At 38.0% G+C, this 13,953-nt stretch overlaps 1 protein-coding gene across 1 annotated transcript in view; it reads left to right on the top strand.

The window, feature by feature from the left end:
• Positions 1-1,589: 1,589 nt before the first annotated feature.
• Positions 1,590-13,953, top strand: part of HELLS (helicase, lymphoid specific) — a 38,859-nt gene continuing 26,495 nt past the window's right edge. The window contains exons 1-6 of the mRNA XM_080823382.1: positions 1,590-1,775; positions 2,202-2,320; positions 8,143-8,265; positions 11,297-11,353; positions 12,805-12,841; positions 13,134-13,198. Coding sequence (XP_080679508.1) covers positions 1,745-1,775; positions 2,202-2,320; positions 8,143-8,265; positions 11,297-11,353; positions 12,805-12,841; positions 13,134-13,198 — 432 coding nt within the window. The 5' untranslated portion in view covers positions 1,590-1,744. The remainder of the gene's footprint in view (positions 1,776-2,201; positions 2,321-8,142; positions 8,266-11,296; positions 11,354-12,804; positions 12,842-13,133; positions 13,199-13,953) is intronic.

The following is a 13,953-nucleotide window of genomic DNA, read 5'->3' as shown; positions in this document are numbered from 1 at the left end:
AAAGATGTTAAGTGAGACTGATAGCTATTGTTTTAGGTTAGAGGGAGGTAGGATTTAAGAACAAGTATTAATTGAGATTATATTTTATCTTAAGATAATACTGAAGTAGGAGTCAAAAGGCCTGGGTTTGGCTCCGTTTTATCACAAAATGACCATAGACCTCTGGGCAAGTCAATGTCACTGAGCACCAGTTTTCTTACCTACAGTGTGGGAATAAAAATAATCTCAGAGTGTTATGAAGAATAACACTCTTCAGAAGTGATTAGAAATAAATTTAATCTCAGAGTGTTATGAAGGTTGCTGAAGATGTTCATGATGGATGTATGTTGCAAGCTCTTAATTTTGTACAATTATTAAAGTTGTCCCAAGTCAGAAATGAAGGAAACAGATGGTAACATGACTGGTATACCACAATTTCCGGAAGGGGAGGGAGCCAAGGAATTTATTGAAAGGGATTGCAGGCAAGAAAGGGTGGAATTATAGGCTGAAGTAAAAAAAACAGTAACAAAAGCCCAGTCTCTTTTTCAGGTTCCCATTCTAGTTATTGGTCTATTCCTTTTTTTTTTTTTTTTAAGATTTTATTTATTTATTTGACAGAGAGAGAGAGCGCGCACAAATAGGCAGAGAGGCAGGCAGAGAAGGGGAGAAGCAGGCTCCCGCTGAGCAGAAAGCCGGATACAGGCCTCCATCACAGGACCCTGAGATCATGACCTGAGCCCAAGGCATTGGCTTAACCCACTGAGCCACCCAGGTGCTCAGTCAATTCCTTTCTTTTTTTTTTTTTTTTTTTTTAAGATTCAGTTATTTTATTTAGAGAGAGAGCCCGCGCATGCCATTGCAGGTGAGCAGGAGAAGGGCATCGGGGAGAATCTCAAGCAGACCCCCTCCCCCCGCCCCGCCTTGGAGTGGGGAGCTTGCCTAAGGGCTCATTCCATGACCCTCAGATTCTGGGGGAGCAGAAATCAAGTGATTCGCATAACCGACTGAACCACCCAAGCACCCCCTGGTCTATTCCTGAATCTTCTTTTCTCCTGGCCACTCCGTTTGCTTTATCACTACAATCAGTTCTCCCTTATCCTGAAACACCTTTCCTGAACTCTGCCATAATCTTACTTTCATATTTTTCTCTCCCATCTCACCCACAACGGAGCTCTCTTCTGGGTCATTTCGGGGAGTTTTCACCCAAAATGGGCACTGTGCACCAAGGATGGTGAGTGAGATTGGCGGCATTTGTCTCTGACATTCTCACCTGAATAGTCATACATATTTCCTGTCTAAAGGATCATCGATTGACGGGATTTAATCATATCAGCCAATTTGTGAAGGTGCCTTGCTAATAAGAGCGCTCCTAAAGTGTAATTCTGAACCATCATCCAATACGTGAGGAAACTGGGCCCTCCACAGTGGGCAGACTCACTCGTCCAGTGTTACAGACCTAGTTAAAAGCTAGCAGCAGAACCCAGTTTTCCCAGGATAAACATCTTGGTAATCGCCCACGGTCCGCCAGGTGGGTTCTGATGAAAACTAAATTGCGCCAAATCTCGCGCCTCCGGGATTCGGGGGGCGGGGCGGAGAGCAGAAAGTATCGCGAGATGACGACGTTTTCCCGCGAAGTAGAAGCGCGCGTTTTTCCTTGGCTGGGAAATTGGTGAGGAGGCTGAGCAGGCAGCGTCTGTGTGACTTCGGCGCGCGGCGTTGCAGACCTTGAGAGCCGAGGATCGGGTTCCGGAGTGCGTATCCAGCCATGCCCGCGCAGCGGCCCGCGAGTAGCGGTGGTGAGTGCGGAGACCCTTCCTCCGGGCGCCCGCGGCGGCGTCCCGGCCGGGGGCGCGGGGGTGGGGGGGCGGGCAGCATGGAGGCTACAGCAGAGATTGGTGGGTAGAGCTGACTCCAGGCAGAGACTGAGGAAGGAAGGGCAAGAAGCTGTGGAAGGTGAGTGGAGGGCCCCAGGTGCGCATATGTGCACATAGGAGACTTTACACAGCGGAGCCGCATTTTCGCGAGCATCCCTACTGGTCAACTGGGGTCCTGGCCACTTGTTGACATTGTGGAGACGCAGGATGTTTTCGGAGGACTGATGCTGGCGTCCCGTGGGTTTTCAGCTTTTGCCTCAAATGCATCCGGGAAAGATGGTTGAATGTGGGAGTTGAGTAACCGGTAATTTTTTAAAACTGCAGTTTAAAAACTTTCTCCCTTCTTAGGGTCCCCGACTCCAGACATGGTTGAACCGGAGCCTGCCGTGATTACTCAAGCCATGCTGGAGGAGGAAGAACAGCTAGAGGCTGCTGGACTTGAGAGGGAGCGGAAGATGATCGAAAAGGTAATTTAGGAATCAAGTTCATCGTCGTTTGAGCCAGCAGTGACCTTCCTCGGAGGTTTGGTCTCCCGTCTGCTTTTTTCATAATCTTTAAAACGGGCTGTTATTTATCTATTAGCATGTTTACTCAACGCTATCTTTAAGACACCTTTGCTCGTGCTTTCAATGATGCTTCTGTGATTTGTAGTCTTGGTCGGAGAACTTTTCAAGTTGCTTCTTTAGCTAGATTAATTCTTCCAAAATCGGTAGTGAATTTCTTAGGTATTTAGTGCTATTGACCACCTAAGTGATAAACTTGCTGTTTTCCTTTTGGTTTCTTGGACTAGTGCTAAGTAAGATTGTTTAGATAAAAATGGGGTGTACATTTTCGGTGATAAGTGGATTTCTTTTACAGAGTATATATTTTGCAGATGACCGAAGCAGTTTTTAACCACTTGAAATTTCAGTTCTTAAGTGTATTTCATTTCCAGTAATAAAGCCCCACTTTGCTGCTTCATCATCCCCTGTTCAAAAAAAGGAGTGATAGCCACCCCCACTTACATTCCGCCTCCTAAATTATTTTCTTGTAGTAATTTATTTAGCACTCCCGATATTGTGATGCTGTAGGTACTTTTGATATCTCTGCATTTACATATGAGGAAGCTGGGGCAGTTGGGTGGGGTCACACACCAGTGAACTTGAACTCTGTTCAAATTCAGTGAATTTGAACTCTGGCTGTCTTAAGTGTTCTTATCCTTAACCCTATACCTTAGGAAGTATACTTTAATATTTAATTAACTCTGTGCAGAACTACTTAATTTGGGAAATACTGCACCTCAAAGGCAATTAATGAATCAGTTGGTTCCCTGCTATTTAATATTAACAGAAATGATTCTTCTGCTAGCACTGTTAACACCTCCTGAACACTTTTGTGAATGTTGTACATGTATTTACTAATTGGCTCCTTAATTAGACTACAAAGTAGATACTGCTATTCATTTTAACTATTAAATTTACTAGCTTAATTACTAGTATAAACTATTATTTTTATTAAAGCGTTCTGTGAAGTAGGTTCTGTTTTCACTTCATTTTACAGATGAGAAAACTGAGGCATGTAGAGAACGTGCCGGGAGCAGGGAGTTCCACAGCTTTAATAGAGCCAAGATTGTAATGTAGGCCATGTCATTCCAGAATTCACACTTTCTAACCACCAGGCAGTACTTTCACTCCAGTAATACTAGTTTTGTTATTATTCGTCAACCATAGTTAACCATAACCAGTTACGGTAATGTTAAGAAATTTTAATAGAAAAACAAATTTTAATAGAGTTGGGAAGTCGACCAAAAATCACCTTTTACCTTTCCTCACTGTATAAATTTTTGTAGTACTAAGCAGTGTTATCATTACTTACCATTTTGTTTACTGAGAGGACTTCACTTACTGTTTTGTTTTTGTTGGCTGTTCACCTATCAAATAGGCAATCAGTAAATTGTTTATTGAATTTCGAACTATGGAAAAAGAATACTTTATTATTATACAACATATATAAGATTATGTAAATAAAATAAATGTAATTACTAGCCATGTAACCAGAGGATAATTATAAAGGGTGAATCCTGGGGCAAGTGTCTAGAACTGAATCAACTGCAGAGGTTGTAAGAATGGTAAAGCCTTCATTTTGAGTAGTATATCTTCAGTTTTGTGACTCATGAAGATTGTTGGGAAAGAAAGTACTGTTTGAAGAAAGAGTATGAGGTACAATAAGAATACATTTCCAGAATGCATTAATTCAAGGGATGAAACATTTTTACATTTTTCTTTTAAAAGATTTTATTTTTAAGTAATTTATACACCTAACATGGGGCTTAGACTTACAACTCTGAGATCGAGTCACATGTTCCAGCCACATGCCCTCATTTCCACATTTTGGAAAGATCTCTCAAAATTTATAGTACATAAGTATTTGCTGATTAAACAAGGAATCAAAATGACTTACACTTTAAGCAAAATATTTAAGCTTTTGAACAAACGTTTTGCATCAGTCCAAAAATTTTTTGTAATTGGTATTGTTGAGGGATAGGTATGGTAAAGCTAGCTTTTCTTTAGCAGTTATTCATCATAGAACTTTAAATAGCAATTTCTTTTTTTTTAAGATTTTATTTATTTTTTTGACAGAAAGAGATCACAAGTTGGCAGAGAGGCAGAGCGGGGGAGCAGGGAGCCCAAATGCGAGGCTCGATCCCAGGACCCTGAGATTATGACTGATCTGAAGGCAGAGGCTTAACCCACTGAGCCACCCAGGTGCCCCTAAAATAGCAATTTCTAATCCATTTTCAGTCCCTCCATGAATAAATTGTATAGCTCTCTTCAGTTCTTACACTAAAACCAGGGTGTGCTTTGCCAAAAAGCTGGTAGTATTATGGTCTATTATTATTATATTGACTTTTAATTTATAGTATTGAAAGAATTTGATTAATTTTTGCACTTTTAACTTATAACTTGTTCCTTACTTGACCATGGGGAAAATTCTAAGAATTAGTCTCTCCTTGCTTATCTTTGGAGACCAAAAAATTGGCAGTACAAAAATAAAGATTCCTTTTCTTTTGGGAGAAAATGTATCTATGGGCATATATTTAGAAGTACTTAAGAAGAGCTTGCTTAAGATTCTTAATGAGGAGCATTTACTTTGCTTTAGGAGATTGTAAAGTTTGTAAAGAGTAGAGAATGGCTTTTACATTGATTTGCTACAGTTATTTTCTTTGGCTTTTCACCTGTATTTCCTTTTGAAAGAAGTCATTGTTAGTCTAGAAGAGGTGAAGAATAGCATTAATGTGTACATTGTGGGGGAGGGGAAAGGTAAAGAGTTATGATAAGTGTTAGATAAAAGGAAAATAGTTCAGATTGTGGAGAGTGAAGTGTAACTCCACCCCCACTCCCAAATCTGGTGGTGTTGTTCGGAGAGATAATGACATAGACCATGGGAATTTATGTCGTTGGTGTCCACTGGCATACTCTTCCAACTCTACTTAAAAGATAATTCCTGCCAGGCGCTCAGTGCTTTCCACAGAGCTACAGTTTACCTTAATATAACAGATAAAATTGTTAAGAAACAGTAATGGTAGATAAAGGCTTACTACCAAATTATTTTGAAATACGGAAGGTTGGTGTTGAAGGTTAATAATTGATTTAGTTTCCTAATTATATTATTTACAAATTAGTGTAACATATTTAATCTTTAATTACTTAAAAAATGTGTGCTGGGGCGCCTGGGTGGCTCAATGGGTTAAAGCCTCTGCCTTTGGCTCGGGTCGTGATCCCAGGGTCCTGGGATCAAGCCCCACAACGAGCCCCACAATGGGCTCTCTGCTCGGCGGGGAGCCTGCTTCCTCCTCTCTCTCTGCCTGCCTCTCTGCCTACTTGTGATCTCTCTCTGTCAAATAAATAAATAAAATCTTTAAAAAAAAAAAAGTGTGCTAAATTATTCTGAACAGGATTTAAGGTAGCAGATATATCTAAATTAATATCTAAATTAAGCCCAGAATATTTTAATTAAAGTTTAAATAAATTTTAAAAATTAAAGATTTTTTTCAGGGGCACCTGGCTGGCTCAGTTAGTGGAGCATGCGACTCTTGGTCTCAGGTTTGTGAGTTTGAGCCCATGTTAGGTATAGACTACTTAAAATATTTACCCAAAAAAAATTTTTTTTCAAATTCTAAGTAATTTCATCTTTCAGTTTATAATATCTATTTCATTCATTGACGATTGTAATCCAGTAACATTGGTAGTAGGAAAAGAAACTGTTCTAAAAGAACTGAAAATAGTTTTGTAAGATGGCAACAGAGATTATCTGCATGGATAGAATTGTTTTATGTGTGTTTTATAACTATATAATTTCTTTTTTTTTTTTTTTTAAGATTTTACTTATTTATTTTAACAAACAGAGATCACAAGTAGGCAGAGAGGCAGACAGAGAGGGGGAAGCAGGCTTCTCGCGGAGCAGAGAGCCCGATGTGAGGCTTGATCCCAGGACCCTGGGATCATGACCTGAGCCAAAAACAGAGGCCTTAACCCACTGAGCCACCCAGGCGCCCCTAAATATATAATTTCTCTAAAATGTGTATTTATTTTCATTTTATTTATTCTTACACATTTTATTGTCATTGCTTTTGTAGTAGAAAAATTCATTTTGAAAGAAAAGCTAGAGAGATGATAGAACATCTAGGAAGTACAATGGTGTCTGAAGTACAAGATCAAGCCTTAAACATTAAAATTAATTAGGGTATGCTAACTCAGCCTCTGTGCATGTATGCATACATGCGTGTGTGAACCCTCATGCGCACACAAACTTTGTCTCAGGAGTAGAATTGCTGGTTGGTAAGGTTTGCATGTATTTAGCTTTGATAGGTGAATTCAACTGGATTCACTTCAGCGCACTTAGTGTGTTGTGGGTTATTTCTGTTTTTTTTGTTTTTAAATTCAGATTATACTGAGTTGACAGATTTTGAACTGGATCGTGCCTGTTTAGGTAAATAAAGTTCTATTGGAACATAGCCTTGCCCATTTGTTTATATATTGTCTATTACTGCTCTTGTCCAAAAAGGCAGAATTGAGTATTTATAAGCCATATGCTCAGATATTTAAATATTTACCCTTTGGCCCTTTACAGAAAGAAGTTGTGGACCACTGAACTATACTATTTATTGTTGCTTTTATGTTTTTCATCTTGTGCCCTCTGGTATTTTTATTTATTTATTTTTTATTTTTTTATTTTATTCCCCCCCCCCGGTATTTTTAAAAAATATTTCACTTTATCATTGTGAACTGAGAGAGGATGCTTCCTCAGCCACTAGCCTATTGTAGATTGAGAAATCGCTTAATAAATGGTGTGTTAAAGTAATATAGAAAGCAGGTTTGTAATTTGAAGATGTACAGAAGAGGAAGATTGAACTAAGAGTAGGAATAAAACAAGCCTAAAAACAAGGGCAAAACTGGGGACACAACGCTGAGGAGGGAGAAGCTTCTAATAATCATAAGTAGATTTAGCATGTTGAAATATTTTGACAGCGCACTTTTTTTTTTTTTTAAGATTTTATTTATTTGACAGACAGATCACAAGTAGGCAGAGAGGCAGGCAGAGAGAGAGAGGAGGAAGCAGGCTCCCCGCGGAGCAGAGAGTCCGGTGCTGGGCTGGATCCTGGGATCGTGACCTGAGCCGAAGGCAGAGGCTTTAACCCACTGCGCCACCCAGGCGCCCCTGTTTTTTGTTTTCTGAAGCAATCTCTAGGCACAACTGGGGCCCGAACTCATACCCGGAGATAAAGAGTCGGCATGCTCTACCGACTGAGCCAGCCAGGCATCTGGACAATATAGTTTTAAAATTCTAAGAACAGTTGTTCTAGTTCCTAGCCAATTAAATTATTTATTAATTCTAATGCTCTTTCAAATAAAACTGGTATGTAAAAATTTTCTGAAATCATTTGATTGTTTAAAAAACTTAAATCTACTTGAAGTGTTTACATTCTAATGTTAATTTTATAAATTTCAAAAATTGATGGATGCCAGTAAACATGTCCGGTGTCTGAAATTTCAGTATTTTGGCATCTAAGCTACATCATACCAAATGGCATGTTGAACCCTGGAATCCTATTTTTTAAGCTATTTGTCCTGGTTTGGGGTTAAAATAAACCATTGTTAGTAAAGTTAATCCTAGAAAAATATTTTTCCCCATTAATTACAGGAAATATATCAAACTCAAAGAGCATTTATTTAGCCTTTTTTTTTTATGTCTTATGCAAAACATGTATGTCAGAAAACTTAACAGTCATGGAAATTTTCTTTTTGGATAGGCTCGCATGTCTTGGGATAGAGAGTCCGTGGACATTCGGTACCGTAGACTTCAACATTTACTTGAGAAAAGCAATATCTACTCCAAATTTTTATTGACTAAAATGGAACAGCAACAACTAGAGGTATGTGTATATAATTGATTAGATTTTTTAAAAATCACTTTATTGAGATAAAAATCACATGCAGTAAGCTGTACATATTTTAAGTTTACTGTTTGATGAGGTTTGACCAGTGTATAGATCTGTGTAACCACCAGCACAGTCAAGATGAGGAGCATTTCCATTACCCCAAGAACTTTTCTTGTCTCAGTGATCCCCATGCCTGGCCTCCAAGACCACTGATTTCTGTTTTCTGTCACAATAGATTGGTATTGCTTTTTCTAGAATATACAAATGGAACATACATTAAGCACTTTATTGTATCTTGCCTCTTTAGCTCAACATATTGCGATACACTTGTGTTTATTCAGTAGGCTGTTCTCTTTATTCCTGAGAAGGATTCCACTGTATGAATATACCTCTGTTTATTTGTGTGATTTTTATCCTGTCTAGTGATAGTTTTTGAATGCTGGAAATTGTGGACTTTATGTTGCTTAGTCTTTTTTTTTTAATTGATTTATTGAGATTGATACATACAAAACACATGTATATAGTGTACAGTTTTATATGTTTTCACATGTATACACCCATGAATTCACCACAATCAAGGTAATCAACATAACCATCAACTCAAAAAATTATGTACCCCCCCTTCTTTTTTAATTAAAGTAAAATTGACATAACATACTAGTTTCAGGTTATGATTCAGTATTTGTGTATGTTGCGAAATGATCACCACAGTAAGTCTAGTTAACATCTTTTACCATACATAGTTAAAAAATTTTTTCTTATGATAAGAAATTTTAAGCTTTACTCTTAGCAACTTTTAAATATGCAATAGAGTATTACTAACTATAGTCACCAGGCTGTATAATACATAGCTCTGACTGACTTTATAACTGGATATTTGTACCTTTAAACCTATCACTCATTACACCACCACCAATCATCAGTCTTTTCTCTGTATTTATGAGCTTGGGGTGTTTTTTTTTTTTAAGATTCCACAAATGAGATTATGTGGTATTTATCTTTCTGACTCATTTCACTTAGCATAATGCCCACAAGTTCCATTCATGTTTCAAATTGCAAGGTTCTCTTCTTTTTTAGGACTGAATTCCTGCCCCTTTTTAAATTTTCTACCATCCTTCACTTCCTGTCTTCCTCACCAAATATTCACTGCTCTGCTTTCCGTTATAATGGATTCATTTGCATTTTCTTTTGATGATATATTTTTTAGCTTTTGTATTTCTGAAAAAGTCTTCATTTGCTTTTGTTTTTGGAAGTATTTTTATTGAGTGAAGAATTATTTTTCTTCAGTGCTTCCTTTCTCCTCCCCAGGTGATCCCCTGTGTTTCACTGTTTTCTATGATGTTTCACTGTTTTCTAGTTTACATTGATTGTGACAAAACCAAAATCTTTTTTTTTTCTTTTTTTTAAGGTTTTACTTAATTTGAAAGCGATTACAACGGGCAGGGCAGGGGAAGGAGGAGGGAGGTGCAGGGGGAGAGGGAGAATTAGCCTCCCTGCTCAGCAGGGTTGGACGTGGAACTCTACCCCAGGATCACGACCTGAGCCAAAGGCAGATGCTCAACCAACTGAACCACCCAGGTGCTCCAACAAGCCCTAAGTCTTAATAGTGGTCCACAAGACAATAAGCATTCTTAACTGTCTCCTTCAACCCTCTTACTTTTCTAGACTTCATTCTAGAAAAGTGTGTTTCTGCCTTTGGGCCTTTGCACTGGCTGTTTTGTACTTGGAACCATCTTCTTGCAGATATCTGCATAGCTTACTTCATCACCTTCAAGCCTGGCTTAAACGTTTTCCTGATGAAGCCTGCCCTAACAATCTTAAGTGAAATTGCTGTCTGACACCTTTTCCATCTGCACACTCCTGACCCCCTTTACCTTGTTCTGTTCTTCCCATTGTACTTATATAAGATACTATATAATTTATTTATTGCCCACTAGAACCTATGAAGATTTAAAAGCTTGTGCAAATTTCAAGGCTACAGTAATGCCCTGTGTCCCCATCATTCACAGTTCAGTTATCAATCAAGATTTTGCTTTTGCTAAGTATTTTTTCCTTTGCTCATGAACTTCTATATGGTAAAATGAAATACAAATATAAGAGAGTAAAACAATCCACGCTTAATGAGTTATTGTAATACATGTATCTTTTTTTTTTTTTAAGATTTTATTATTTATTTGAGAGTGTGCACAAGCAGGGAGGAAGGGGAGAGAGAGAAGCAGACTCCCCCTGAGCAGGGAGTCCAATGTGGGACTTGATCCCAGGACCCTGGGACCATAACCTGAGCCAAAGGCAGGCACTTAACTAACTGAGCCACCCAGGCACCCAAGGCATACATCTTTTAACCACCTTTTGGAAGTGGTTTGAATCCTTTTTTGTCTGTCTTTTAAAGCTTTGTTAGGGTGCATATGGAACATCTTTTAGTCTGGTAATAACTTGCCCCTCTTCTGAGCGCTCTTGTCACTTTGCCTGTTGGGTACAAACTGTTCCTGATCGATCCCCTGTAAGCACAGGGATTACTTTATTTGCTATTTTCTAGTTGGCTTGGTTTTACACTCCTGTCACTGATAGTTCTCAACCTGAAATTTCAACTACGTACCTTTAGGGCTTTCTTTGTGTACCTGACCCTGAGTATGCTAGCTGCTCTTAAGTTTTGTCCCCTTGTCTCTTCAACTCAGAGAGGCTGTTGAGCTGTTAAGATTCTTCCTCCACTATTTACACTTGAGACTTGCCTTCAGGCAGTAAACTGCACAATCAAGATTCGTCTCATTTATTTCTCTTTTTCAGTGTTCACTCTCCTTTGCTGGATATTGTCTGAAAATCACTGTTTAATATACTTATATGGATTTCAGTTGTGTAAGGCAGGAAGGTCTGTTCTGTTCCTTGTTGCTCCTTAAAGGTTTGAAATGGAAGTTCTCCCTTGTTTTTAAATGTTTATATAGTTCTTCATTGTGCACATGTTACTTGAGCTGTGTGTTTTATACTTTGCATTTTCCACTTGTGGCACTAAGAAAAAAGTATCTTACAGGAACAGAAGAAGAAAGAGAAATTGGAGAGAAAAAAGGAATCCCTAAAGGTTACTAAGGTAATATGTAGTAAGCTAGAAAGTCCTTTATGTTACCTTAAACATTGAGGAAATTCCTCTGTAGTTTTAACTTTATAGATCATCTACTTAATTTTCACCTTCTTTATCTGAAAACCTATCTTTGTTATAAGCTACATAGGAACATATAAAATCTGTTTTCTCAATATTTTTAGATATGGAAGGAAAGCTAAAGTATAACCCTTTCAGTTTCTTATTGTTTTTCTTAATTTCAAAATTTCACTCTTCTAAGTGGCCAGTTCTTTTGGTGCTCATAGTGATTATTCTTTCCCCTTAATGCCTCCAACCTCATCATGTCAGCGTGGATCCATAATAATTTAAATTTGTATCGTGCATAGCTGCAGCAGTGGAGCCAAAATTGGAGCAAATTTATTCTATCTTCTAATAACATTTCAGATAATAGAGCATTCATTTAGGGATAGCTTGAATTTTAGATGTGATCTTTTGGGGTAAATTTGTTTTAACATGAGGCTGTTCAATGCCGTATTGTTGGAATTTGTATAAAGAACAGTTGTACTAGTGAAAAGAGAGGGCAACATTTAGAGTACTTACTGTGTGTCATGTATTCTAAGCTTTACGTTTATTTTTTATTTTTTATTTATTTTTTTAGATTTTTTCTTTTTTTTCTGATTTGACAGAGAGAGAGATCACAAGTAGGCAGAGAGAGGGGGGAAGCAGGCTCCCTGCTGAGCAGAGAGCTGGATGCGGGGCTCAATCCCAGGACCCTGAGATCATGACCTGAGCTGAAGGCAAAGCCTTAACCCACTGAGCCACCCAGGCGCCCCTAAAATTTACCTTCTTGAGGCACCTGGCTGATTCATTCGTTTGGTAGAGCACATGATTCTTGATCTCAGGTTGTGAGTTTGAGCCCCATGTGTGGTGTGGGGTTTATGTAAGAAATTTAAAAATTTACTTTTGTAATTTTGATACATATTTTTCTCCCTATTCTTGATCTTCCTTTCCACCTCTCATTTTGAAACTTTTTTTTTGAACATCTCTTCCTTTCCTGTATTTCCCCTCACTAATATTTTTAAATCAGTATTCTCTTTTATTTCTGCTTTCAGTTATATTTAACTTAAAAATTTTACTGAAAATGAGTTGTCCTTCCATATCATACCCACTGAATATCTTTAGCATAAAGCTGCAGTTACAGAAGATGTACATGGCAAAATAAAAATGCCTTCTGTGTTTAATTTGGAAATATATCAAATGGGAAAAAATTGAGGAAAGTAGAGTCATCAAGAAAAAGGAATACAGTTATAAGCAAGTTCTGGTGGGGAAATGTAGAAAGAGGTTACATGTTGGTAGGAGTAATAGAGTTGTGGATGTGGCTCAAATGCAAGGAACATTTGGCATTTATTTACTTAGTGTCTTTTAATATGTAATACCATAAAGTCCCTAGAAAAATAATATCCTAAATTCTTGTTTTGTAGGGTAAAAATTCCATTGATGCAAGTGAGGAGAATCCAGGTAAACTTCCTTGTTCTACTTTTTTTTTTTTTTTAAAGATTTTATTTATTTATTTGACAGATAGATCACAAGTAGGCAGAGAGGCAGGCAGAGAAGGGAGGAAGCAGGCTCCCTGCTGAGCAGAGAGCCCGATGCGGGGCTCCATCCCAGGACGTTGGGATCATGACCTGAGCCGAAGGCAGCGGTCTTAACCCACTGAGCCACCCAGGCGCCCCCCTTGTTCTACTTTTGAAGGATATGTTTATATTTTCACTTTTATTGCTATCAAAAATAAAATATTTTTTTTTAATAGTCATGAGAAAGAAGAGAAGAAGAGAAGATGAATCCTACAATATTTCAGAGGTCATGTCAAAAGAGGTAAAAATAAAGTGGGGAGGGCCCATAAGATTCACTGTTCAGTAAAACCTGTTGTGGATTTCGAACCACATTTAAAGCTGTATGGATTGCTGTTACTTATTTGGCTTTTCAGGCTGTGAAGGGACTATTTCAGGGAAGAAAATGGCACCGTCTTCCTGTTTGCTAAGGGAATGTGAGCTTGGCCTAATTAGAAATTATTATAATAAAAAGTTACTATTATCAGATATTTCTCATGACTTCAAGATCGTATCTTCAGAACTTTGTTCTTGTTCCTTGTTGAGGACCTTTAGGGAACTGAAATCATATAGTCATTTTTATCTTATTTTTTATTTTTTAAAGATTTTATTTATTTGAGAGAGAGAGCAAGAGCACAAGCTTGAGGGAGAGGCAGACTGCCCACTGAGCAGGGAAGGGAGCCTGATGTGTGTCTATCCCAAGACCCTGGGATTATAACCTGAACTAAAGGCAGACACCTAACTGACTGAGCCACCTAGGCACTGCCCCCCACCCCCATATAGTCCCTTTTAAAACCAGATCCTTTTTTATCTTCTTGTCACATGTTACTTCATAAAATAGAAATTAAAAAGCATATTTAATTGTAGCAAACCTTAAATATCCCTTAGGCATATTTTAATGTTACATTCTTACATTAAAAAAAAAATTATAACATTGGCATTTACTATATTTTTCTATAACCTGAGATTCAAACTCTTGAGATCTTCATAAAGTATAAGATACAAAATTTCACATACTTG

The sequence above is a fragment of the Martes martes genome, assembly GCF_963455335.1.
Source record: "Martes martes genome assembly, chromosome: 14".
NCBI lineage: Eukaryota > Metazoa > Chordata > Mammalia > Carnivora > Mustelidae > Martes > Martes martes.
The sequence above is the reverse complement of the archived record's forward strand: the minus strand, read 5'-3'. Positions and strand labels throughout refer to the sequence as shown.